This window comes from Papaver somniferum, chromosome 7, assembly GCF_003573695.1.
Source record: "Papaver somniferum cultivar HN1 chromosome 7, ASM357369v1, whole genome shotgun sequence".
In the NCBI taxonomy this organism is placed as follows: Eukaryota; Viridiplantae; Streptophyta; class Magnoliopsida; order Ranunculales; family Papaveraceae; genus Papaver; species Papaver somniferum.
The window spans coordinates 245,142,855-245,169,714 of record NC_039364.1 but is presented as its reverse complement, the minus strand read 5'-3'; the positions used below and the strand labels follow the sequence as shown (position 1 = coordinate 245,169,714).

The window sequence follows — 26,860 nt, the reverse complement described above, 5'->3', positions numbered from 1 at the left end:
GATTGAAATGGGAGTTTAGAACAATTAACCATTGTCTGGATATAGCACAGTTTGCATACCAGTATGCAAACTGTTGTGGTATTATTCAGGTCCGGAAACCAAGTTTGCATACCAGTATGCGAACTGTTTTAACTGTTAAAGTCCGGGAACCAAGTTTGCATACCAGTATGCGAACGGTTCTAACTGAATTAGGTCCGGGACGGAAGTATGCATACCGGTTTGTGAACTGTCGAACATACCAAAGTCTGAAGCTTAAGTTTGTGTACCCGTTTGCAAACTGAATTGGTTTAAGTTCTAAAATCGGTTAAGCATGATTTCATACTCATGAACAAATACATTTGTTAATTAAGGAATGAAATCTTTGTAAACCATGGCTAAATGTTCATGAATTGATTCTCTTGAATCAAATCCGATTTTGTTTCAATTGTGTTTTGTATACTTCTATGAGAATATAAACAATTGAACAACTCTATGAGTAACACAATTAGATTTATTTGATTATCATTTGATCTATAAGTGTTAGATGAATGTGGTTAATACAAAAGTGTTCATATGGATAACTTCGGTTAACTATTGTTGAGCCAACTCAATATACACATTAAGGTAGGATTACCCATATCTAAATGAAGGTATATTTCATTTGTGTGTAAAAACTAAAAACCTAAGATCATATAATGGTGAAGAGATATTGCTTTGGTTTTAAGCAAGCTTAGCTTGAATCTTAAATTAAGATTTCATCTAACGGTGAATGTTGACTATATAAGCTATCAAACCCTTATTTGAATACTATATAAGGGAGAACTCTAGAACCTGAGATACCTAATCCCCACACCTCATGTGTGATACTATTTGCGTAATAGAGTCGATTCTCCTTTAACCTAGGTTTTTCCTAAAACCTTTAAAGGTTAACGACTTAAAGATTTTATTGGGATTCCGAAGCCAGACTTACTTGTTCTGATCTTACTTGTTCTATCGTATTGAGTACTATCTTCTCTAAGATTGGCTCGAGATTTATCTCCGATAGGTAAGATATAAAAAGTAATCACAAAGCTCTTCGTATCATTCTTTGTCATTCCACAATAACTTGTTCTACTACCATATAGTTAAGTTATTGTGAGGTGATTGATTTTTCTAGGCTGTTCTTCGGGAATATAAGACCGGATTATCAATTGGTTCCTGTTAACCTTGATTTATCAAAAGACGGAACAAAAACTTCGTAGGTATTTTTGTGAGAGACAGATTTATCTATCAGAATAGACTTTTCTGCGGGAGACAGATTTGTTTATAAAATCTTCGATTTTGGGTCGTAGCAACTCTTAGTTGTGGGTGAGATCAGCTAAGGGAATCAAGTGCGCAGAGTCCTGCTGGGATTCAGAGGCATAAGGAACGCGACTGTACCTTAATCGGTGTGAGACTTGGTTAGGGCTCAACTACATTCAAGTCCAAAGTTAACTTGTAGTAGGATAGTGTCTGTAGCGGCTTAATACAATGTGGTGTTCAAATATGGACTAGGTCCCAGGGTTTTTCTGCATTTGCGGTTTCCTCGTTAACAAAACTTCTGGTGTATGTGTTATTTCTTTTCCGCATTATATTTATTTATATAATTGGAATATCACATGTTGTGCGTAGTTCAATCAATTGGTAAATCCAACCTTTGGTCGTCGATTGAAATTGATTGACACTTTAACATTGGTCTTTGGTACCGTTCAAGTTATTTCTCATACCAATCAGGCTCATGAATCTCTATCTGTTCGGTTGAAGATTATGTTGAGAAATTGAGATGTAACTCTTGGATGTTTTTCCTTTATTGAGTCTGACTCTCTAGTGATTCTCTTGGAATTATATTGGAATTAGTACATACAGATTGCCGATTGGGTGTGGTTGTTATACCCCCACTTTTTCAATATGGTATCCGCCAACTTACAAACAACTAGAAACTATTCCTCATCCCGATGCTTACAAACTCATTATGTACCATGAAAGCGACAAAAAAATTCTCCTTGAACACCAAACTTGTATTGTCTCGGATCAGGTTGTTCTTCTAGAAGATTATGAAAAGTTTTTAGCTAACCCTAAAAATTGTTTCCTGAAAGCAGTATTTTGGGCCCATCTTCTTCATCTACCAGTTTATCTTGTTGATAAAGTTTCTATTGAACAACCAATGAAAGATGCAGGGACGGTGTTAGAAGTTGACTTGCTATCGATATCCCCGAGAGCTAGGGTGGAGATGGACCTCAATAAACCTTTCTTTCCAGGGCTGTTACTCAACACTAGAGAACCTACGTGGATTCAATATGCTTATGAGTATCTTCCCAACATCTGCTTCAGATGTGGATTCATTGGTCATCTAGCCAGAGACTGCACCAAGTTCACTAGCATGGACCATGCACTACAAGAACAACAGTTCCGAAATTTCCCTTATCATCGTCTCAACAGCAGGATTAAAGCTCAAAGACCACAAGAGAAGAACCCAAATACACACACCTCCCCTCCACCCACCTTCCCATCTCACATATCACTAAGAACCCCATCCTCATCTCAACCACCAATGCCTACCAATACTGGATTCGTTACCACCACCACAACCACCACCGCACATCATTAACCACCACCAACAGCAGCAACACCACCACCATCACCTTTACCACCTGCAAAAACCACTGTGGCTAAACCGATTCCAACCCGTCTGTCAAGCATCATGACTCAGAAAGGACTCAGTTGGAACCCGGTCCCCATAAATCAAGGAAAGACAAATACTTTACCGGCTAAATCCAAGGGAAAAGAGCACTCTGACAACCAGCCTGCTACGGAATCTTCAGTGAATGAGCACCATGTACCTGATCCAAGTATCGATAAACCAGCTGGCCAGAAGAATGTCCCATCTGATAGGCCTACCCCAAGGACCTATGGATCTGGGCCAAACCCTTCACAGTCGGAGCATCCATCAAATACCCGTATCCATGTGGGTACACCGGTAATGTTAGGAATTCCCAACCCAGCAAAAGTTGTTCCGGAGATGACACAGGTCGGGCCCAGTGGGTCGACTGATAAAGGAAAAGAAGCACTACACCCACAACTCCACACCTCTTCAAATTTCCATATCAGAGATATATCCCGACAACCTGTGAGCTCAATTGGCACTGCCACGTGACAACTATTCCCTCTCACCACTTATTTTTCCTTGAATTTCTCTCAATTGTTTGCTAACTTTTTGCAGAGAAAGGATGTTGTTATCCAGTTGCAGGTTACCAGGGTCCCCCAATATGAAAATGACACACAATCATTCAGAAGAGCCCGCCAACAAACACTGCCACTACTTATGCAGCTGATAGTGCAACATCACACGAGCCTACCAGTCCACCAAATGTGGTCACTCTGATGAGAACATATAAAAGGAAAGCTAGTCGAGAGAGAAAAGGAACTCCACAACACCTCCACCTCCCACTTACACCTAACTTTGGAGCACAACCACCACCAGCAAAAGTGCAAAACTTTCAGCCATCAAAGGTGGATCAAGCAGACCGAATCATCCACAACATGAAGTACCTACCCAGAGAACCAGGAAACCACGATCTGCAATCTATGTTGGAAGAGACAAATTGAATCAACCTGCTCAAACCACTACACCATCTTCCCCAACATGGCAACTATCTCTGCGAGACGAAGAGAATGATGCCACTGCTAATGTCACTCCTTTGCGAGTTGTTGGTCTTAACCAACACTCGCCAACATTATGAATTACTTGGCCTGAAATTGTCAAGGAGCCCACAACACCTTGAAAATTCACAAACTACGTGAGTATGCACGCAAATTCAGTCCCAATCTCATTTTTTTTTGTCCGAAACTTTATCATATGATGCTCATATTTCTTTCTTGCAATCATCGTTAGGATATGATGAAAGGTTCTCAATTTCTTGTAATGGTTATAAGGGAGGATTGTGTCTGTTGTGGAAATCCAACCTTAAAGTAACTGTCTTAGTAGCTAATCAAAGCTTGATCCATGTTTACATAGTGTTTGTAACCTCTTCACAACCATGGTTGTTCACTAGTATCTATGGACCACCCCAATCCCTAGCCATGTGGAATTTCTGGGAGGATTTCAACTCAATCATTCCTCAACACAACTTACCATGTCTACTCATGGGAGACATTAATGAGGTGCTTACTGCTTAGTCAAATGGAAAAAAGAGAGGAAGAAGACCAGTTAGCTGCAACCAGGAAAACAAATTAAAGGATGTTATAGACACGAATAGGTTCATAGACTTGGGATTTCAAGAAGATCCATATACATGGACCAACAAACAGTTGGGAGCAAATATCATAATGGAAAACTTAGATCGCAGTCTCAGCAACCAACTCTGGCTGAATTTACACTCGTACATGATTGTCAAGCACCTTCCAAAAATTACCTCGGACCATGCACCACTCTTACTCCAAGAAAAACACATCAGCCCACCACTTGCAAAAAGCTTTAAAATCGAACACCTTTGGTTCCTACACCCACACATAGAAATGTTGTGACTCAATCATGGAACCAATCACAGTCACCCTTACCACCACTAAATCTCATGATCAAAATGCAAGATACATCAATGGTATTACAACTCTGGAGCAAAAATACATTTGGTCACTTACTCTCTTATACTGCAAAATGAACAATGAATCTGGATGACAAGCCCATCAGTGATTGTGGATGCCATACAACGGTTCTTCACCAACCAATATGTGGCACCACCCACAACCATAGATCACACCTTATTCAACTGCATATCCAACAGATTAACACCAACTCAATGCCAAAGCTTAACCAAAGTGGTGACGGAGGAAGAAATCAAATTGGCACTACACTCAATCGGCCCAAACAAAACACCAGGCCCAGATGGGTTTGCCAGTAAGTTTTATAACACTTTTGGCCCAAGGTAAAAGACCAAGTTTGCGCCATGGTCCTTCAGTTCTTTGAGCAATCTCAAATCAATACCCCCTACAATCACTCAAACATAACCTTGATCCCCAAACACCAAAACCAACAAAACCAAACCACTTTAGACCAAATGGTCTCTGCAATGTTGCATATAAGATCATTTCTAAAATTCTAGTCAATAGAATCCGACTCTCTTGAAATTTATGATTAGCCCCTTTCAGAGTGTATTTGTACCCGATAGAGCCATACATGACAACATTGCTATAGCCACTGAGCTATTCCACCATATCAGAACCACCAAACCAACCAAGAATCCAAAAATTGCTCTAAAACTGGACATACAAAAGGCATATGATAGTCTGGATTGGGGCTTCATAGAGCTCACCTTGATGAAAATAGGCTTTCCAACAATCTTTACAAATTACATCATGAACTGCATTACTTCAGTCTCCTACTCCACCAACTTCAATGGCTCAATTCAAGGAATAATCAAACAAACAAGAGGCTTGCACCAAGGTGATCCGCTTTCCCCTTATATTTTCATCACATGTGCTGAGGTACTCTCTACCAATCTCGGGGTCCTTGAGCAACAAGGAAATCTAAAAGGCATCAAAGTTGGGAAAAAAACACTACCCATACTACACCTCATGTACGCTGACGACTTTCTAGTCACTTGCATGGCTGATCATAGGTGATGTATAGCGTTACAAAATGTTTTGCACCGATACTCATCTTCTGCAGGCCAAGCTATCAACAAAGAAAAGTCTTCACTGATCCATCATCCAAAACTGAAACCTGAGTTAATACAATACCTAAAGGGGACCTTCAATATCAACACCACTGTTGATCCACCTACATACCTAGGTATTAAATTCAGGAGAGGTAGAAATTCCTCCCATTTGTTTGTTGAATTACTAAACATGATTGAAAGGAAATCCAAAGTTAGATTGCAAAGTGCGTTAACCAAGCTGGGAGACTAGTCTTGATCAAGACAGCTCTGACGCCTACGAAAAACCACATCATGCAAGCATAACAACTACCATGTAATGTCCATAACAAAATCGATATAATCACTAATGATTTCTTTTAGGGCCACGCCAACCATTCCAGGAAACTGTACCCTATTGGCTGGGAAGGTGCCACTAAGCCAATAGCACTTGGAGGACTTGGAATCAGGAAAAGCAAGGAGCATAACCAAGCATTATTACTCAAGAGGGTGTGGCATCTACAACACTCAATTTCGGTATCAACGGGAATATGCACGCCAAAATTTCTTGACCCAAATACCACTTCAACCACAATCCCAAACCCTCCCTCATCAGCCAGTAATTTTTGGAAATGTTTAGCTAACGTATCTTCTTTTTTGCAGGAATTGGTTTTCTCACAAATAGGAGATGGACAAAACACAATGATTGGTCAGCATTGGGTTCCTCATACACCTCCAAATCAACCATACCCAGTGAGCCATATCCTACCACCCATCACCTTAGTGTCCCACCTGATTGACCAAACATCAAACACTTGGAACCATAACACAATCTACCACTCCTTCTCAACATATATGGCTCACCAAGTCACCAATATCTACCTACCAAATAACCCAACACCCGACAAAACCATTTGGCCTTTCACAAAAAATGGAAACTACTCCTCAAAATTTGGCTACACCCATCTCATCTCCATCCAACCTCCCACCCACCCAAACAAACCAAACCCATTCCCATCAACCTGTGAACATCAAAGCAATCTGGAAGCTAAGATGTCCACCAAAGATCAGACTTTTATTATGGAAAGTCGCACACAATGGCCTACAAACCTTCAAACGGCTACACAGGCTAAATATCACCACTACCAGTACATGTCCACAATGTAACAACCACCCGGAGTCAGAACAACACCTATTTTTCGAATGCGACTACTCAAAAACAATCTGGCAACTCATAATATCGCACCTGGCGAGAAGCCCTAGCACTGATCAACAAACTCGGCTAAAAGGGAATCACAATCAACATCAACAAAAAATTCAACATCAACCTCATCACCAACAACAACACCGGCATATTTCCCCAACAAGTATCCAAGAGGTGCTAGAAAACCACTTAGAACCAACTCGAGGACTAATGGGATTTACGAAATGGCACATATGGATGACAAGGAATGCAAAAGTGTACAAACGACAACAAAATCGACCACGGAAAATTTACCATGTCATAATGGTAATATTTGAAGAATACCAATGGGCTCAGACACACACATCACAAATCATGGCAAACAGACCGATACTTCCAAGAAATCAACAATAAAGGGCTACCACGGTTACTATCTACAAACGATGGATAGCCCTGACACCAAATTGGATCAAGACCAAAATGGACGGAGCCTCAAAAGAAAACCCAGTACCAGCTGGCGCAGGCATCATATGCAGAAATAACGATGGTCAAGTACTCAAAGCAATGGCAGCACCTTTAGGGATAACCACATCAATTCTGGCAGAAACATGGGGATTACTGAAAGCAACAAGAATAACAACACAAAACCAATGAAACAAGATTTGGTTCGAGGTCGACTCTCAAGCACTCGTTTATCTCGTACAATCCCAAGAACCAACACCATGGTACCTAACTTATATGATCAAGGAAGTCAAAACTCTCATGCAGAACATTTCCAATTCACCAACTCACACACACACTGAGGGAAGCAAACCAGACGACGGACGAACTAGCAAACCAGGCGGTGAAAAATCAAACACAACAAACAACACCGACAATGACGACCAATTGAGAAAACGCATGTCCTACTTTCTTACAACACATTGTACTGGATGATAGAATTGGAACCTATAATTGTAACCTTTCTTCTTGAATAAATAAACTGGTTACCTTTTTTAAAAATAAATAATTTTGATTTAACATTTTTCTAATCCTCCCCCTTAAAGGTCTTGACTAATAAAGCTCTCGGTTAAACGGTGATGAAATAATCGCTTCCTATTGGCCTAGAAAGGCCTTTTCTAATATAGAAGATATGGTGAGGACACTTGGCATAACTCTATTGGCTAAAATAATTAAAATTTTGTTACACTTTGTTTACATGAGCTACTTCACTGTTCGTTAGTAACGGTGTTGACAATAAAGTAGGTAAACTATACTTATGTTAAAATTTAAACTTCAATTATTTGGTTACACCGTATTTACACCTATACTTAACTGTACTTTAATATGGGTGGACAAAACTTACGTCCAAATCGTTAAATAAAAAAAAAAACGTGTAATACATGAATTCCTGTTAAAAAGCAAATTGGATATTCACCGAACAAAGGAAACCGGTTATTAAGGAAATCAGGAGTTTTCGCGTCAAAAAAGGAAATCGGTAATTATGGAAATCATGAGTTTTCGTATCAAAAAAGGAACTCGGTAATTCACCTTAATTAGCCTTTTTTTATATACAGAATTTTCGCCTAAACCTAAATCATGGAAGCCTTTTATCATCATCAACTCAATCAACTCAAAAAAGAAACAACTAGGATTGCTAGGAGTTTGAGGCTGAATCTTTTGCTATCAAAATCTTTGCGGACTTATCTAGATGAGATTTCATAAGGTAAAGTTCTGTCTGATGCTTGAAATTTGGGTGTTTGATAATTTGTTTTTCTCTTAGTACCACAAGGTTTCTGAAAATAGGGATTTTCATGCTATACGAGTAAGTTCTCCATATACTTCAGTGATTTCCTTCACTTTGATTGGATTTTGTGTTTTTGCATAATTAGGCATCGAAAGTTTGTGACATGCACAAAATACAATAATTGTTGTCATTTTATGCTTTTGGAACTGATTTGTTGAATGAACTTCTCTTACAAATACGGGGATGTTTTGAAAATTGAAGGGCTATAGGATGAACCAGTTGACGATGTTATGGTAAGTTTATGAATCAATGATTTTTGTTGGATTTTTGTTTATCGATTGTGATTATGATATTGGGTTGGAAGGATAAGAAGATTATTTAACATACTTTGGCTTACAGATCACTTAGGACCTTTTTTCAGCAATTTTGCAAAACTTTAAATGTAAGAAGAATCCACGAACAATTATTCGGTGGTATAAGTGATAAGATTTTTGATTGTTATGCAAAGAACGTCATTCTGCGAGTAGGTCGTGATCTTGATGCTAAGCATGATGCGAAATCTCAAGATGAAGATAGAAGGCTTAGGTTTCACTTCCAATCATCTGTGTCATTCAATGTGGCCAGCAGATTCTTTTGGAAGTCAATATAGCTGAATGATGCATAAAAAATTGCATTCATATTCAATACCCTTAAACCTTAACAGGGTCAATCATTCTAACAGCACAATCACGACATTGTGGAGAAAACAAGCCTTAGATTAAGTATACTGGATTCTCTTTGGGTGTCTAAGATGATGATTCCAATATGTCAAAAGTATACTCTACAAAACTTTTCAAGCTTTAGTTTAGGAGACTTCCCAGGCTTCCCAAGGTGAGAAGGAAAAATACTACTGGATTGTATTTTTGAACGTATCATTGCACCATATATTTGTATTTTAGTTGTTCTCTCCAAGCTTTTACTTCCTGCTGACTCGGCATACTTTGGTGTGTTTTTTCTTCTAATTTTTCAGGGGACTTATGATTTTGCAAAAGAGCAAATGGCCGTCAGAGGGAAATCATTCAAAATTACTGATGAGGTGTTTAAAACACAGAGAGCGTGACCCTTATTGATTTTGAGATTAGGAGAAAAAGCTTTGAAACCAAGTCTAAAGAGCAAGTGATTATTCTGGCAGAATCTTAATCCAACGATAATTTTATTATTTAGTCTTACAACTCATTACAAATACTTTTGGCACTTAAATCTCTAAATATACCTCTCATAGAACACTCATACACCATTGGTGCGCTCCACTCTTTAACACCACCACTCACTGTAAGGTAAGATTAGCTCTCTCTTACTATCTACTTAATCTTGGTACGTATAGAGAGCTTTGCTTACAAGTTCTATACATGAATACATGACAACCTCTTATTTATAAGAGTACTTGACTGAATTTTCTAGATGTTTACAGCTACTTTAGGAGTACTTGACGACTTCAATAGATGCTTATTATTTAGTACCTGAAGCTTATTCATAAGTTATAACTAGCGTTCTCTAGATTACATGCTAAGTTGCTAACTATCTAACTGTTGTACTCTGTATAATAATAACAGTTAAGTCTAACACTTGGCACTCCAACTTTTGAATTAAGAGCACTCATGGGAAAATATAGTGAGGAGTCGAAGATGGTTTATGACTTTGCCGACCAAATAATAACAGTTACGTCCGTTTTCTGGCCACTCCTCTATTTTGGAATTTTGATTATCTTTGTATTTTAATATATTTTAATAACCGTTTTACCAATGATCATGGGTTTGGTTGATCAAAGAGAGTGATGATAAATAAATCTTACTAGCTGGAATCCTTGCAAGCATATATTGATTTCTCATTTTTTTTTTTTTTGAATTACATTCTTTGAAAGTAGAAATTAATATTTTATATAATCATGTGCGAAAAGCCTGCAGTATTCAACAAGAAAATAGTATGGATCAAACTCATGCGTCTGTGGGGAAACCTCATGTTCCGAAAGTGTAGGGAAACCTTATGTTCCTAAAGAAACATTGGTCGTGACTCAAGTACTCATATTTGCTGGCCATGACCTGCCTTTGGCTTTAAAAAATATTTTTTGCGAAAACAGAAGGAATAAATAAATAAAATTTACACATATTTTCAATATTTTCTTCACCTATTTAATGTATTCGTCTCACCACATCAAATCCACTTATTTAATATATTCGTCCCGTCACACCAAATCAAAAATACATTATCAAGGAGCAGGCGCACACTAAACAAAAAATGCATTGCTGCGGGCAGGGCGAAGCCCCGCATAAATAAAAGGAAAAACTGCCGGTGCATAGCATGGGCACAAATCTAGGCTCTTTGTAAAACAGAAACGGAAAGCTGTTAATCATTCCGTAATCGTGAAACAAGAGTTGAGACAGACACGTATACTTCCAAATCCAAAATTCAATTTTCAACTGCCAGGTTTAGAGCTTCTCCAATGGTGGTTGTGTGTGTTTCCTAGGTGGCAACACAAACAAGACATTTTCATACCAATTTTTCCTTAAATTTAGGGGGAAATAATAGTTCATCTCCAATGGTGTTGTTTGTGATATTTTATGGATTAAATGCGTTTTTTAGTTTTAGAAATTTTTAGATTTTATTTGAGCTAAAAAGGGTTATTTAATATATTTGAATTAATTTTAGGAAGCAAAAGCTTACTAGGATGGCTTGACATTGTCAAGGTGAATGTCTAAAACTTGACATTCATCTTGACAATGTCTAACAAATATTAAGTCATGTCATCTTCACATTGATTAAAGCCCCGCTTGGGATTGTTTTTTTTCAACCAAAAACACTTTGTAACAAACTTGTAACAAACTTTTACCAAAAATTGTGTTTGGTAAATTTTTTTCAAAGTGCTTTTGGAGAGAATCACTTTCATTTTAGGCCTGCTTTTAAAAGCTACCCGGCACTAGCTTTTAAAAGCTGGAAAAGTAGAAGTTGTGGACCCACATAATTCAATTTAATTGATTCTCTATTTTAACCTTGTTAATTTATTATAAAGACAAGTTTTACTCTCAAATATTGTATATTTAACATTATATTTCTAAATTTTATTTTATTTCTCCTTTTTTTTCATTTTTTTGTCTAATATAATAAAGACAATAATAATTAAAAAATATTATTTGAAATAATAAAAATTTTAATAAATATTAAAATAATGATATTTTCTAAGCAAACCATAATCAAATTTTTTTTCTTAAAAAAATAAAATAAAATAAATATTACTTATATTTTATTAAATATGTTAAAATTAGAAATATAATTTATTATAATAAAATTGTATTTAAAACTAGTTTTTGAAATATGTCTATTTTCGTCATTAACTACATCACCAGCACTTTTAAATACCAGTTTACCAAACAGAATTTACAGTTTGTTAATTGCACAGTGCTTTTTAAATTATAATTTACCAAACGTCATGCCGATTTATTTCCAAAGCACAATATAACAACGCACAACACAGCAACGCACCGCACAACAGAAAATCGCTTTTTTGTAATTCATAGCAATACCAAACTAGCCTTAAGAAGTTGGGGTTGTAGAAGAATTTTAGGGAAAATAAATGTCTATCACGGGGACTTAGACATTTACCTTCACATACATTAGATTGGAGAAACTCTTGGTGATGTACTGACGAAGCAGCCCACAAGAAGAAAGAAAAGAAAAGAAAAGCAGAAGAGGAAATCCCAAGTAATCCCTCTCTCTCTCTCTTAACTGATCAGTCTCTTTTCGAATCTTAACATCATTTTATTTTCCAAATTTGAGTCTGATTGATTAATTTTTACTCTCTCTCTTCTGCATCAGTTCAAGTACTCATAAAGATCCATCAAACCTGGCATGTAAGTTCTTATTAAAAACCCTAATTTGTTTTGTAAAATTTGTTGAATTAAGTTATCTGTATCGGTCGATCTTTGATGATAGGTTTTGTTTTTGTTGTTGGGCCAAGGATTGTAGTAATTGATCTGTCATTGTTCACATTGATAGTTGTTACGGGATCTTAATTATATATATTTCTCTTTTGCTGATGTAGGTTTGATCTCCTGGAGTTAATTTAGAACTTAATTGGACTTCTGTTGTATATCTGTTTTGCTCATAAGTAAGCTAACTTGGGGTAAATCTGAGTTTTATTCCTTAAGTGGGAGTGGGAATTAATGCTAGTACGTTCGTTATTGTCAATTATTGTTGATGTGTTCTATACTGAATGATAATTGTTAAGTTTTACCTTTTCTCAGAAATGGGCATATACCTCAGCACGCCTAAAACTGAAAAGTTTTCGGAAGATGGCGAGAATGGCAAACTAAGGTTTGGATTGTCCTCCATGCAAGGATGGCGTGCTAGCATGGAAGATGCCGTGAGTACTCTGTTCAAACAGTGTAGTGGGTGTTGTTTCTGATTTCTTCATCCTCTTTGGATATGCAACCTGATTTTGAATGTAACACTTTCTGCTAGCTTGAGTTACCCTGTTATTTCTATATGTGGATGGGGTTTAATAAGTGTTGTCTATCTCTGTTATAAAAAGTACGGGTACTTCACAATGTATAATTTACTTTCTATTAGAGAGTGTTGTAACAGCCATTTGCAGGTGCCTTCTCTGTGTCTCTGTAAGATAGATGACAAAAACATATTAGAGATAGATACAGTTTGTTGGAAACCATGTGCTAGGCTTTCTCTAGGAAACTTACTATGTCTGTCGCAACAGCTAGTCCCCTCCCTCCCAACCTACACAACCATGCACACAGATTCACACACAGAGACCTTTGCTATGCTTAATATTCCACTTTCTAATTGTTGTCATGCCCAACATGGATATAATATCTGTCTGTCTGGTCTGTAGCCTAGGTGGTGAAAGAATTCTCACCTGTCAGCTACTAGATGCATCAATGATTATCTTACTGGACCATCTGCCACATTTTTATAACCAAGTGGGCCTACTCTTTGCTTCTTATTGTTTTCTATTACTAAGTGGTAGATTTTTTTAAGTTCTATTTATCTCTCTTGCAAAGATTGTGATTCTGACCTGGAAATAACGATTTCATACGCAATAATACGGGGTTTCTGGTATTCTATATAATGGATCTTTTCTCTCGTCGTTATCTGACCATGTAATTATGGAAGCTCGAGTTTGCATTTAATTACTGTCCTATGGTATTTCCCAAGAAGAAAATTTCATCTTATATGATATAAATGTCATGTCATATGTTACCATTGTTAAGTCAAGTTAGAGGTGAACTTGGTTACTTAATTAGCAAATCTGTTTTGGATGATAATACTAAGTTTGCAAGGCATTCATGTCTAATTTCCATCCCTAATGCTTTGTGTTGTATAGCATGCAGCATTTCCTGATCTAGACAATTCGACATCCTTCTTTGGTGTATATGATGGTCATGGAGGTAGGCAGTTGTGTTTTAGTCTTTTAATTAATTTATTTTCATTAATACTTTTTTATTTTTGGAAGTATCTTTGTGAAATCTCTACCTCAAGTAGGAAAAAATTGCTGGCCTATCTATCCAAATTTTTATGAACACGTTATGGACCAAATAAAAATTGAGATGGGTCACCGTTGGGAGACTGTTCTCTTGTTCTTTCTCTGTGGTCGTCATGACTCATATTACGAAAGTAATTCTGTTTCCGTCACTTCTCCTTATCAATGTTCATGAGTTCCTCAATGTAGGTTGACCTTAATTCGAGCATCACGGTCCATGGATGTGCTTTATGACATTAGACGGTTGTTTGGTTATCTCATGCATCCATTATTTAAAACAGCTTCAATCCTTGTTGTGCATCTGTAAATCTGCAATTCTTGCATCATATCTACCTAAGTATTTGCATATCAGATGCTGGGACAATCTCATCGCTCCATCCATTCTTGGACTGAGAAGTACCCATGTACCAATTGACTACCAACTTAAAACTGAAGTTGATACGTGTGACGAAAATGAAGAAGAGTGGTTTTTATCTCAAAAGTAGGAAATAAAGAACCCCAAAAGCTTTGTTAACTAGTAGCTCAGATTCTAGAGTACGTAGTTTATTTGGCAGTCAGCATCTCTCTACCGGGTCTTTAAATTAGCTAATCTTTGGGTATGATTGAGCTAAAACATCTTAGTTACAGTTCTCCACAAGAGCTGCTGGAGAAGTTTTCGGTTGAAATTCGACTCTTACATAGGTCCCATGGATGTTCTCTGTTGAGCTGAGATTCGTCCGCTTCCCATTTTTGTCCTTTATCAATTCGTGGAAGGCCTACTCGTAGTCATTTACATTGGATGAGCATCAGGACGTGCTACCTTTTATTTTTCTTTGCAGCAAATTCAGCCATATAATCTGCATTTTGGTCAAGTTTTCGCAATCATTAGTTCAAGTTAATGCAACCAAATAGCGCCACAATATCTAGAGTAGACTGGGAGCCGGATCACCATTAGTTTCTGGAGCTGTCATTTCACTTTTTGTTGGAAAATTAACAGGAGATGAGAGGCGTGGCAAGATACTTTATGCATAATTAGGAGACTGATCTGGAACAGCACCGCGCGTTTGCAACGTGCAAGTTTTTTTTTTATATATTTGGTATTCAACCTGTTAGCATTACATTGTCCCTTTGAAGTTAGCTATTTGGAATAAAAAGTTGTTATTAGTAATATCGTATACCTTGTTACTCATGGAAGTGTGTTTATTTGCAGGTAAAGTAGTTGCAAAGTTTTGTGCTAAATACCTCCACCAGCAGGTGCTCAAGCAGGAAGCTTACTCAGCTGGAGACTTGGGCACTTCCGTTCAGAAATCTTTTTTCAGGTTCTTCGATTAGTTTTTTGCTCTTTTGTACGATCTAATGTTGGTCTGTTCTATTCTTACTTAATTTTTTGATTAGAATGGATGAGATGATGCGCGGACAAAGAGGTTGGAGAGAGTTGGCAGTATTGGGGGATAAAATTAACAAGTTCACTGGAATGATAGAAGGGTTGATATGGTCTCCTCGGGGTGAAGCTAATGACCAAATAGATGATTGGGCTTTTGAGGAGGTATCACTTAATTCTGGAGACATAGCTCGTCGTGCATAAGGCAACCCTTTTTTTTTATATCTTTATTACACGTGTCTTTTAATTGATTTGTTGATGCTAATCATGGTTGTTTTTTTACACGTTATGGAAGATGTAATTTCCCTTAAGTGTAGAACACATTAGGAAATCAAGCACATTGACATGGTTATCAACTCAGTTTCTCTAATTACATTAATTGTTAACCATCCTAATGACTGATTATATGCTAGAAAATGGCCAGAGATGTTATGTTTGACACTGCATCATGACTAGATGGGACTTTTGTACCCATTATGAATTCTACAACCTTTCCATGACTTCTGTTCTCCGTGTTTAAAAATAAAGTGCCAATTAGCAGAATAGCATGTTAAACAAAGAATACCACAGGCCTTCATGATACACCTAACAACTAAATACTGTTTATCTTGATATATACAAATCAGGTGTAAAACGGATTTCCCCAAGTCAACTGCTGTTATATTTTTAATAGCCTATATAGTTGCTTAATTTCCTTACAAAATCGGGCATGTCTGAGAATATATATTTAGTATACATATTTTTTATGTCTGCCATAAAAAATCCAGCATGAAGGCTTTAGTCTGAAAAGGGAAGTGTTGAATTAGCTACTTCCTTGTAACCACACCTGCTGGATTTGATGTATGTATATATTCTCCTGTTTAAATCAGCAATCGTTGAAGTTGGGTCGAATTAGCAGGATTTTTATAATCTACTGATATTTCGTGTATTTACAATGAGACATGCTTTGTTGCTGCTTTTTACTTCACAACAGTTACGTTTAACATTAACTGTAAGGCTTGTCTTACTTGTAAAATTGAATCAGGGTCCCCATTCAGATTTTTCGGGTCCAACTTCTGGAAGCACAGCGTGCGTTGCAATAATTCGAAATAACCAACTTGTAGTTGCTAATGCCGGCGATTCTCGGTGTGTGATATCTAGGAAGGGTCAGGTAACATTTTTCTTAACGTGAGCATGTTCAATGCGCTTGTCCTTGGTAGACTCTGTAAAATACAACGACTTTGCTTAGCAATCGACCATGCTACACCAGATTGTGTCCTATCTATGAATTGAACTGGTAGCTATGAATGCTGAAAATAGTTTCTCCACCTGGTGATCCACCAAGGACCTTACCCTAATCATGATTTTAGGCAGCTCATATAGTCACTGGAACAACTTCTGTAGTCGTGATAACCTATTTTTATACCTTCTGTAAACAACAATGGATGTGTTAAGGTCACTGAGTTTGTATTGGTGTAGGCATACAATTTGTCTAGAGATCACAAGCCTGAACTTGAGGTGGAGAAAGAAAGGATTTTAAAAGCTGGAGGTTTCATCCATGCCGGGCGTGTCAATGGAAGCTTAAATTTAGCAAGAGCAATCGGTATTTCTCAGTAGTACAAATGAATCGTGCATACAAGCCCTTGAAATCAGAGGACATGTTTTTCTTACTTCCCAACATTATTTCTTTCCAACCCTCCATTTGCAGGTGATATGGAGTTCAAGCAGAACAAGTATTTGCCTGCAGAAAAGCAAATAGTAACTGCCAGTCCAGACATAAACACAGTATGTTTTTGTGCCCCACCGTATTCTCGTTAATAACTGCTTGCATATATCAGGGCCATGTTGCTTTTATCTTTTGAATAGATTTCCTAGGTCACAATCATGCTTAATGATGATGAATATAATACATCATGGACTAAAAGGTAAAAGACCTTGAAAGAATTTCGTTAAGTAAAGTTTTTATAAATTTCTATGTAGTTCATGACCTAGAACATCACATGTTACTATAAGTACACTGCACTATTAACATATAAAAGACCTAGGATAATATGTACTGTGGATTCAGCCAGTGGTTACCCATGTTTACCACCAAAATTGTACTGAAAAGTTTCGGTATACAATCGCATCCTAAGATAGGGGAGAACATGTCAGTATGGTAGTCTAGAATTCTAATTTTCGCTATAAAATACAAAAGCAGCCTTGTTTATCTAGGATTTTGTATTTATCCCAAGGAAAACTTTCAATTGGGAGTGAACAACCATTCATCTCTTATGTTTGTGCTTCATTTCGTTAAAATCGGGTTGAGCTTTGTGATGATGGTGATTTTATGGTGCTGGCCTAGAATTCTAATTTTTGCTAGGAAATACAAAAGCAGCTTTGTTTATCTAGGATTTTGTATTTACCGAGGAAACCTTACAATTGGGAGTGCGCAACCATTCATCTCTTATGTTTGTGCTTCATTTTGTTGGAATTAGGTTGAGCTTTGTGATGATGATGATTTTATGGTGCTGGCCTGTGATGGTATCTGGTGAGTCTGTCACCCCTTGTTCTTTTTCTTTCCTGTCCTGTTTATTTATTTTTCAATCTTCTTGTTTCTTTGTTATTATGAGGTCCTTGAAGAAAGTCAACTGTCAGCAAATTCAGTCATGGTCTCTAGTAGTTTGTAGTTCAGAAGTTGTTGAGGTGCTCATAATTTCATTAAAGCACCCATGGTATTAGTCCATGTGTCCTACACTACAACTAAGTATTTGTTGGGAAACACAACCTACTTACACTGTAGACACTGATGGTGCTTAAATATGCTTAAAATACCAGGTAAGCACATATAATTCAAAATATGAGATGCCAATAGCACACCACTTCTCCACCATTCTCTTCAAGTTTACTTTATCACAGTTCTGAGTTCTCCCATCTACCTTTAACCATTGTTCATCCAATCACTGCCTTCTACACACTGGCACCACATGTGACCATGACTCTTCTCTGTTCATTTTGGGGATGAGAGGGCTGAAGTTCTGCGTCAAAATTTACTGGTACAGTTCAGCAATATATTTCGATAATCCATCAGCTTCTTATTAACGCGACTCCACCATAAAGTCCCCAAAAGTATTAAATTTAAATTAAACCTTGCATCTGCTTTACGACTTCAACTACTCAAGACCATAGGCAGGGCTAGGCGCCGTATTTCACTAGGCGGTTTAATGAAGATGTAAAAGACAATACGCAGCAACTAGCAAGGCTAAAATAAGCCTTCTAAATTAGAATACTGCACCATTTGATTCAGTTATCTTAGTAGGACGATAATAAATTAAAGGTATACTAGGGCACATGAAATTTTGGAAGTACAGCCTCTATGGCGAACAGTGTGTTATATTTAGGGAGGCAACTACATGAATCAAAATCTTGATCTGGGTAAACATTTCTCGAATCTGATTGTGCTTCATTGAATAACGTTGAAGTTGAAATGTCTAAACCAATGAAGTAAGATTGTGGTATGTAGTCTGTGTAACAGAGAAGGGTTTTGTGTGTGATCGCAAATAACTTGTTCTCCTTCCCCTCATCTCTTTTCCCACATCACACAATGATGCTTCCTTTGCAAAGTTGAGGCTCAGTGTTGCTATCTCCTGGCTCAATCAAATTGGCAATTCGCTTTTTGTTGTTCGACATAATTCGAGACTTTTCACATTTGGTTTGCCAATATCTTGATTGTGGTCTTGCCAATCCCCTGGCTTCTAGGTTTCTGTTACTTTAGCTGTTGAAGCGTGTGATGAGAACTCTTTAATCTTAGGTGGGTGTGGGATGATCTACTCACCAATCACCATATAATTTACACGCATGTTCACCCGGTTCAGTTTTTTTTTTTTTACCTTGTCGAAAGTTAGTTTGAAACTAAATACAGGGAGATGCTTACTAAGTCACCCAGCTTATGATGGTCTACAAAAGTTAAAATGGTGTGAATTTATGGATAATTTACATCTTAAGTAGGTCATCGGTCATCGTCACTGCCTTGCGTCATAGCCATGTGGGTTATACAACATATTAGGGACTTATGCATTTAAATAATTTTGTACTATGCAGCCCTCCTATTTGACTACATTTTATCAATAATCTACACTGGTTCGCTGCCTGGATTCATCTACATAGTAGTTCATATTTCGACAAGAATTCTTCTTGATCATACTGTGGTGTTTGGCACCGATAGTTCTGTAGACAAGTTTAAAACGTCTACTTACCTTATTTTTTAATTTTTAAAGTATATTATTTGCCTCATAAGAAATAAGAGAGAAGCACTCTCATAAGTTGTTTACTTCACCGATTGATGCACAGTTTACAGTATTTCTTTTTGGAATTCACTTAATACTAATTTTGGGTTCTGAGTCATCTGGTTATTGATGCCACTACTATGATTGTTGCCAGGGATTGTATGTCTAGCCAGCAGCTTGTTGATTTCATTCATGAGCAGTTAAACTCTGTAAGTAGACCTCTGATCCTTGTTTTGTGTAGCATATACTGCCCACTATTGCAATAGTTGGTCCTGGCATGGGCCGCATGGCAGCTGGCAGACACCCTACCTTTGGGTGCTAGATCCATCATATGATCATCAAAGGAAATAGTCCAATCTGAAAACTTCGGTGGTTAGTTGTTTGTGAATTGAGCACATACCAATTGCAGTTTGTTAGTATCATAGGTTGAAAGGCTAAAACTTAGGCGGCTCTCTTGTGCACGATTTGGCTTATGACATTTTAAATAATTAATTTTAATAAACAAACTAAGTACTCGAGTATAATAAAAAGAAGTTGATGGAAGAATAAATCAATAATTGTGAGCTTCTTCAATAGTTTACGTTCCGTTGATCTGACAGTGCCCCAGGCAGATTATAATGCCAATACTTCAGTTCCGGTTATATAGCAATTTCATCTCTCGCACTAAATCATGAACTGGAATGATGATTAATGGGCTCTCGTTTGTTTTTGTTTCGCGGTTGAAGTGGTATCTGTTGATGAACCCTGATTTTGGGCATACCTAAATCTTTCTAGGCATACCTAATAAAGACAAAAAAAAGATGTGAAATAACAAAATCAGAAGCCCCCTTAACCAATTTTTTTTTAATGGCAAATCTGCCCTTTTAGGATTAGTGTTAATACTAATGAGTAGTTAAAATAATTCTGATTAGTGATTAGTGATTAGTTCTAAGATTATTTAGTTATAAATTTGTGTAGATGAAAATTTTTGAGTAAGAAAAAAAAAGTTCGATTTTTTTGGAGAAGGAGAAGGGAAAAATGAGAAAAAAGCTTGTATTTGATTCAATGGATGAGGAGGGTACACTTCTATCCTATGTTCAATCTCACTTTTGTAGCTTAAAATGATAAAAAGTTCGTGTTTTTTCACTAAAGTTCGGCGAGTCTGGAATATGTTCGGCTTAATATATCAGCCGAACCCACCTAGATATTGACAACTAATGAACAGTCCGGCAAGCTGAAAGTGTTATTATTATGAGCCGAACCTACTTTGTAGTCCCTAGTTCGGCTTGTTTAAAAATGTCATAGTGAGCCGAACCTAATCCTGTGTGATCTGGAAGAAAAATTATCAATCGTAAGCGCCGAACCTTTTGGTAGTACATGGTTCGGCTATTTACATAAGTATTATATAAGCCGAACCTGATCACTTATATTCCTGATAATTGTTGGGGTAAGAATTTTGTATTGGTTCGACACATAATGTGAATATCTTAATAGCCGAACCTCGTAAATGTGCTAGGTTTGGCACATATTATGATTATCGAATACGCCGAACCCCTAAGCATCTCTATCTGTGAGTAGGTTCGGCTTGAAATTTCATGCCGAACTGTTCATATACACTTACAAATTTTTTTTGTGAAGAACAGTTCGGCTAAAAACGCAACTCAATTTTGAGCCAAACCCAACACCGTAACCGTCATTTAATCGATGAAAAACAGCAAATAGGAGATTGGGTTTGTATAACTTACTTTCTTATCCTCATTTCCGGAGTTGGAGATGCAGTTGGTTCAATTTCTGGTTCAATTGGTGGTTGCTTTTCAGTTTTTACACCTTCATCTCCAATTGGATCTTCTTCTTCTTCAATTGATGGATTAGAAGACGATTTGGTTCGCCTAGTCCCTGCTTTTCTTTGTACGAGTCATTATGTGGTTGAGTTTAGTCGACGATCAATTTTTTACGAATCGATAATTAATCATGGTGATGGATTTTTTTTTTCGCGGGAGGGGAAGAGTTCGGCTAGAGGAGGAAGAAAAAGAGATGTTAAGGGAAACTGATTTTGATTTTTTAGAAAACTGATTTTAGATTTTTGTATTATGGGTATATAGGTAATTGAACTACTCATAGGGTACCCCTTATAAGGTCATCCAAGATGGGACTACTGTTTTGTATGCCTAGAAAGATTTCAGTATGCCCAAAATCAGGGTTCTTGTTGATGTCCCTAGTAGTTTATACTACAAGCTTTCTTGAAATTGGATTCGCTCATATCATTCAACACCATAAATAATGCAGGAATCTAAGCTCTCAGTGGTTTGTGAAAGAGTGCTCGACAGATGTTTGGCACCATCAACAGCTGGTGGTGAGGGATGTGACAATATGACCATGATTTTGGTACAGTTCAAAAAACCTATTCTCAACTCTGGAAGTTCGTCCGCGGAGGTACCAGCATCACCACCTGAAGTTGCTGCGAAGGAATCGAACCCAGCAGAGGCTGAGTCAAACTAGTTTGAAGTGGTCTGTCTCTTGCTCTCTTCATATACTGATCGACCTCGTGAAAAGAATCATGCTAAATCTTGAAAAACTTACTTGGATGCTGATATCTGTATATGTAGATTATTGGTTTAGTGCAGGTGTACATTAGCATTAGCTTTATAAATATTTGCTTTGGTTGTGTTTCATGATTTGATTTGCTTAGAATCGCTTATCTATAGGATCATGTTGTTTTGAAATTAAGTGTACAGATGCTTGGAACTCATCCCCAGATTGTTTAAGAAAATGAGATTGTTGCGTGCAAAATCAGGTGGGTGTTCATCTGTCTACCAACTTAGGGGAGTATTAGGGTTGGCTCGGCTGCTCCATGTGGTTGCCGCCTGGGAATGCCAGTTTGGTTGAGAAGTACCCTATCTGTTGCCACCCGCCAGTGCATCTTATTAGAGAACTACTTTAACTACGGGCGTTAAAGTATTGCTGAACAATGATTTTGGTTTGACATTCACTTGTCTTAGACATGTATGTACAAAATATCAAATTCTAAATAATTCACTTCTTTTATCTAGCCTTTATTGAATGAACAAAAAATCAATCTAGATTTCAGGATTATGCTTAAAATTTTTCCGTCAATGTAACCTTTATATAACTGCATGTATGTTATCAAGGGGTCGGCCAAATTTCTACTTAGCGTCATTATATGCCGTCTGTTCTAATGCTATCAGGACGGTTGTGGTTGCACTTTTTGATTTTGTGGATGTTTTTTGAGATTACACGAAACTTCTAATATTTGATTTCAATGTCTGCTTGGTTGTTATATATAATGGACGAATTCTAACCTCCCGGGGGTTTCATTATCAACTAGGTAACTTCAGCACCCTACTACTAATGGGACAACTCAAATTTGTAATTGATTGTTAACACCAAAAGTGACGACGCCCTGTTTATTATGCAGGGAAAGGAAAGAAAATAAAAGAAAGAATCAAAGAAATGATTATTTGCACCAAACAGATTGATGATGAGAAATCCACGGAGTAGTCTTTTCTTGACATTAAAGACGATCCTCCACTTTTATTCGATCGTCTCTTGATGACATCTCCACGACCGTATGCTTTTCCTCCCTCTCCTTTCTTCATTATTGCATTCCCTTCTAGTTTGTTGATTTCTCTTTCGATCATTCCTGGCTTTTCCTCCTGCTCCCTTGGACCTTGAGCAATAGAGAATAAAATAAATTAAAGATAGAAACGGCTTACAAACGTCTCAAAGTATACATTATACAGTATGTCGACCTTAAGCAATCGACCAAGTATGTAGAATCTCATTTTTAACCGACCATAGGTCCAAAAACAGTTCACAAAATACCTTGAAGTCTAAAAATTAAATTCAATCGACCAAGTATGTAGAATCTCTTTTTTTTGCTCGATTAAAGTACGTAGAATCTCATTTTTAACTAACCATCGGTCCAAAAACAGCTACATCACAAAATACCTTGAAGATGATTTTGATAGACCAAGTGTTGAGAACCTTCATCATCTTGCTTCGCCGGAATTGAGATGTCTTGAGTTGCTCGACTAAAAGACACGAGGCAGCAGAAGAAAATAATTCCAAGCAAATTTTTCTTCATTTTTAGGGTTTTCCCAACAGCAAAAAGGTACTGTATGTTGAGTTTTCTGGAGTTGAACGTGTTGATGTTTTCTGATCGGCAATCGTTAATTGTATATGTAGAGTTTTCATCAGAAACAGTCGAAAGACATGACAAAGAGGCTGACTAGCTCGATTCTAAAAGAAGTCTGCTGTGCCCTTCCTTTTTTCTTTTCTTTTCTTTTGATTCCCTCTCTTTTATTATTCCACCTGCATGCATGTGACTCTGTTAAAGTATCGTCCAAGTGTGTGGTCAGACTAGTTTAATCCGTGATTGAAAGAACCGAGCAATCATGTATTCAACTTTATACCTTAACAAAACAGAAAGTGGTTTTTGAGCTGTGGACGGTCAAAAAAACATTTTGATAGATAAAAATGTTGTATCCGACCATCCCAATTTAATCCTAAATAAAAACAACCATGATATAAGATTTGTAACTTCCTTCGATTATGAATATATACAAATAATTTAGAATATTTCCACGTGAAGCTCTCCGAAGAAGATATTCAAGGATTATACGGTTAACCAAATATTATTTTAATAGGACACTATCGTTACTATGTAATAGGTCCTGTTTGAGTTTGTTTTTCTTTGGTTTTTCAGGATGTACATACCGTAAATATCCTTTTTTTCTTTTTAATAATTCTTTTCCTTTTCAAAAAAAATAAAATTAGTTCCTCACCAACTAAAAAAATTAAGGCTTCTCTTAAATATAGCCCATTCATTTATTAACCATAATCCAAAAAGTTTAAGTTAAAATAAAAACCCAAACAAGTTTTAATTTTTTACTAACAATTAAACTTAACTATTCTTGTTACTCAAAATCAAAATAAATCATAAACCCTAACTTTGTTTTTAATCATTATCATCATTCTTTTAGTATTCTCACAAATTGAACAATTAAATAAATATATCAAAAAGAAAACCCAATAGGCTTGTCCGTTAGAGGCATATAGGTATCAAAAACCTTCACTGAGGTTGAAGCAACTCTTAGGATTTAAAGTACGTCAGCTAAGGGAATCAAGTGCATAGAATCTTGCGAGGTTCAAGAGACATAAGGAACACGATCGCAACTAAAATGCTTGGAGGTTGAATTCAGTCTCGACTGCGTTCCAGTCCTATATGATAGTAGGCTAGTGTCTATAAAGGTTTGATACAGTGTGGTGTTCAAAGTTGGGTGAGGTCCCAGGGTTTTTATGCAATGTGCAGTTTTCCTCGTTAACAAAACTTCTAGTGTCTTGTGTTTTTCCTTTTCGGCATTATATTATTTATATCTTTATAATAGGAATAACACAAGTACTACGTAACCAATCTAGATAGTTTAAGTCCTTATTATTTGAGATCAAAAACAAGACTTGTTCTTGTTGAATTAGTATCTTGAAAGATGTATTGCAAGTTTCATACTTGTTAGAATTCGGATCCTCTTAATTCAGATACGACTAGATTGATCTTGGTTATTGATTTTGAGATCGTCCAAGAAATCTTCTACACAATCAGGTTCACACACCTTTAGTTTATACATATTGATTGTCAAAGAGAAAGATAAAAAGTCTATATACAACCTTCTTCCCGGGTCTTTGCTTTGGCCTACTTGTGATTGTATTAGGTTTTGTCCATACGGGTTGTCGAATGGAAAAAGTTAGTGGTATGCTTGGTACCCTCTCCTTTTCACCTTCGTTTAGTAACATTGTGGTGCGTTCTTAGTTTAGCAACGCCACATTGATGATTCCTAAGCATCATGAAGATCGAGTAAGCAACACGTCATAATGATACTTTCGCATTGTATAGGCTTTACCGATATGCACCTTCAACCAACACCCCTTCCTTATATATGTGTTGTTGACATTTTTAGAAGTAAAAAAGGAGAGATGATAGACATGCACCAAGTTCACCTGCTTTCAAGACGACGAGTTTCAGAAATAGCACCACAGTGGTGCAATTTCAGTTCTGGCCTGATGGACAACTTGAATATCGCACCATAGTGGTGCAATATCGCTTTTGGACAACCTTCTACCAGCGTGATGCACCATTGTGGTGCTATTCTCACTTGGCCATCCTCCTACTGCCGTGATGCACCATGATGGTGCAACTTCTTTCCTGGACCAACATGCCCTAAATGGACATCTTTGTGCATGTGTCATGCAAAAAGTGCAGGTGTTACAAAGGATGTCCCTCTTAAAAGGAAACATTTTAATTATATTGTTTGCAAATCAAAATGCGATTCCCACTGTTGATAACCTTGTATAAGAGGTTGCCACATTACACATACCCATTGTTTCTTTTGCAACAATCATCTTCTGGTGATGTTTCCTTTCTCAAAGGACATTTGGACTTTTTTCAGCTCAAGAATGGACCCATTTTGACATCAGAATGACAATGTAAGAAGCTTGAAAGTAAGAATTGGGTGTTCTTGTATATACCCCTAGAAATACTATCGGTACCCCTTTATCTATGTACCCCCAACAATTATCTACCTACCTCGTCATGTATCCTAAGTTTTTGTACCCCCGATTCCGAGAAAAACGCACACAGAATTTCCACCCCACTGATCAATGAAATGCAAATTCAATATCTTCTCCTAAAACATCACAGAAACGGAAAGATCAAAATTGAAGTTTTAAGATAATGATATTTCTTCCGTCATCCCCATCATCGTACTGCCATTAAATTAGAAAGAAAAAAAAGGAAAGTAACATAGGATCAGATCAATTCAATTATAATAGGTTAAGATCAAACAACAATTGATCAATCACATAAGAAAAAACACGATTACTATGGTAATCTTCGATCAAGATCTAATTGAATATGCTGAATCAAGGATGAAGAAGAAAATCGTGGACCACTAAATGGTTTAACCGTGTTTATCAAAAAAGAAATGATCTATCAGTACTACTTAACCTATTACAAGTGGGTATCTTTAGATTATCTAAACAAAGCATAACCTATCTAATTGAATCACAATTAATGAAGAAATTTTTTGCAAACAATTAAAAACTCTGCAAAAGCAGTGATTGAGTGAATTATAAATTATAAATTAGAGGAAATAAATGATTACCAATTATTCATGCGTAAATAGCTTCCTCATTGCCTT

At 36.9% G+C, this 26,860-nt stretch overlaps 1 protein-coding gene and 2 long non-coding RNA genes across 7 annotated transcripts; 2 read left to right on the top strand and 1 right to left on the bottom strand.

The window, feature by feature from the left end:
- Window positions 1-8,257: 8,257 nt before the first annotated feature.
- On the top strand, window positions 8,258-9,805 carry LOC113293588. The gene is made up of 3 exons (XR_003332382.1): window positions 8,258-8,515; window positions 8,798-8,829; window positions 9,546-9,805. It is a non-coding gene; the product is annotated as an uncharacterized LOC113293588 (long non-coding RNA).
- A 2,341-nt stretch (window positions 9,806-12,146) lies between these two features.
- Window positions 12,147-22,822, top strand: LOC113300034 (probable protein phosphatase 2C 60). 5 transcript variants are annotated; one of them, XM_026549168.1, is made up of 13 exons: window positions 12,147-12,271; window positions 12,386-12,420; window positions 12,612-12,677; window positions 12,814-12,932; window positions 13,908-13,971; window positions 15,253-15,361; window positions 15,438-15,588; window positions 16,448-16,573; window positions 16,882-17,005; window positions 17,111-17,187; window positions 17,880-17,932; window positions 19,822-19,876; window positions 21,933-22,436. In XM_026549168.1, the coding sequence occupies exons 4-13, from the start codon at window positions 12,816-12,818 to the stop codon at window positions 22,143-22,145; spliced, it is 1,089 nt and encodes a 362-aa protein (XP_026404953.1). In that variant the 5' UTR covers window positions 12,147-12,271; window positions 12,386-12,420; window positions 12,612-12,677; window positions 12,814-12,815; the 3' UTR covers window positions 22,146-22,436. The 5 variants fall into 5 exon arrangements, with proteins under 5 accessions (XP_026404953.1, XP_026404954.1, XP_026404955.1 ...); XM_026549169.1 differs by having other exon boundaries at window positions 12,612-12,692; XM_026549170.1 differs by lacking the exon at window positions 12,612-12,677 and having other exon boundaries at window positions 12,156-12,271.
- Window positions 22,823-22,997: 175 nt separating this feature from the next.
- LOC113300035 lies at window positions 22,998-23,945 on the bottom strand. The gene is made up of 2 exons (XR_003335363.1): window positions 23,616-23,945; window positions 22,998-23,334 (listed from the first exon to the last, which is right to left on the bottom strand). It is a non-coding gene; the product is annotated as an uncharacterized LOC113300035 (long non-coding RNA).
- Between the last annotated feature and the right edge of the window lie 2,915 nt (window positions 23,946-26,860).

Coding starts and splice junctions, on each gene's coding strand:
- LOC113300034 (XM_026549165.1), top strand. CDS start 12,816: ATGGGCATATACCTCAGCACGCCTAAAACTGAAAAGTTTTCGGAAGAT. Junction 13,972..15,252: donor TGTATATGATGGTCATGGAG/GTAGGCAGTTGT, acceptor GTTTATTTGCAG/GTAAAGTAGTTGCAAAGTTT. Junction 16,574..16,881: donor TGATATCTAGGAAGGGTCAG/GTAACATTTTTC, acceptor GTATTGGTGTAG/GCATACAATTTGTCTAGAGA.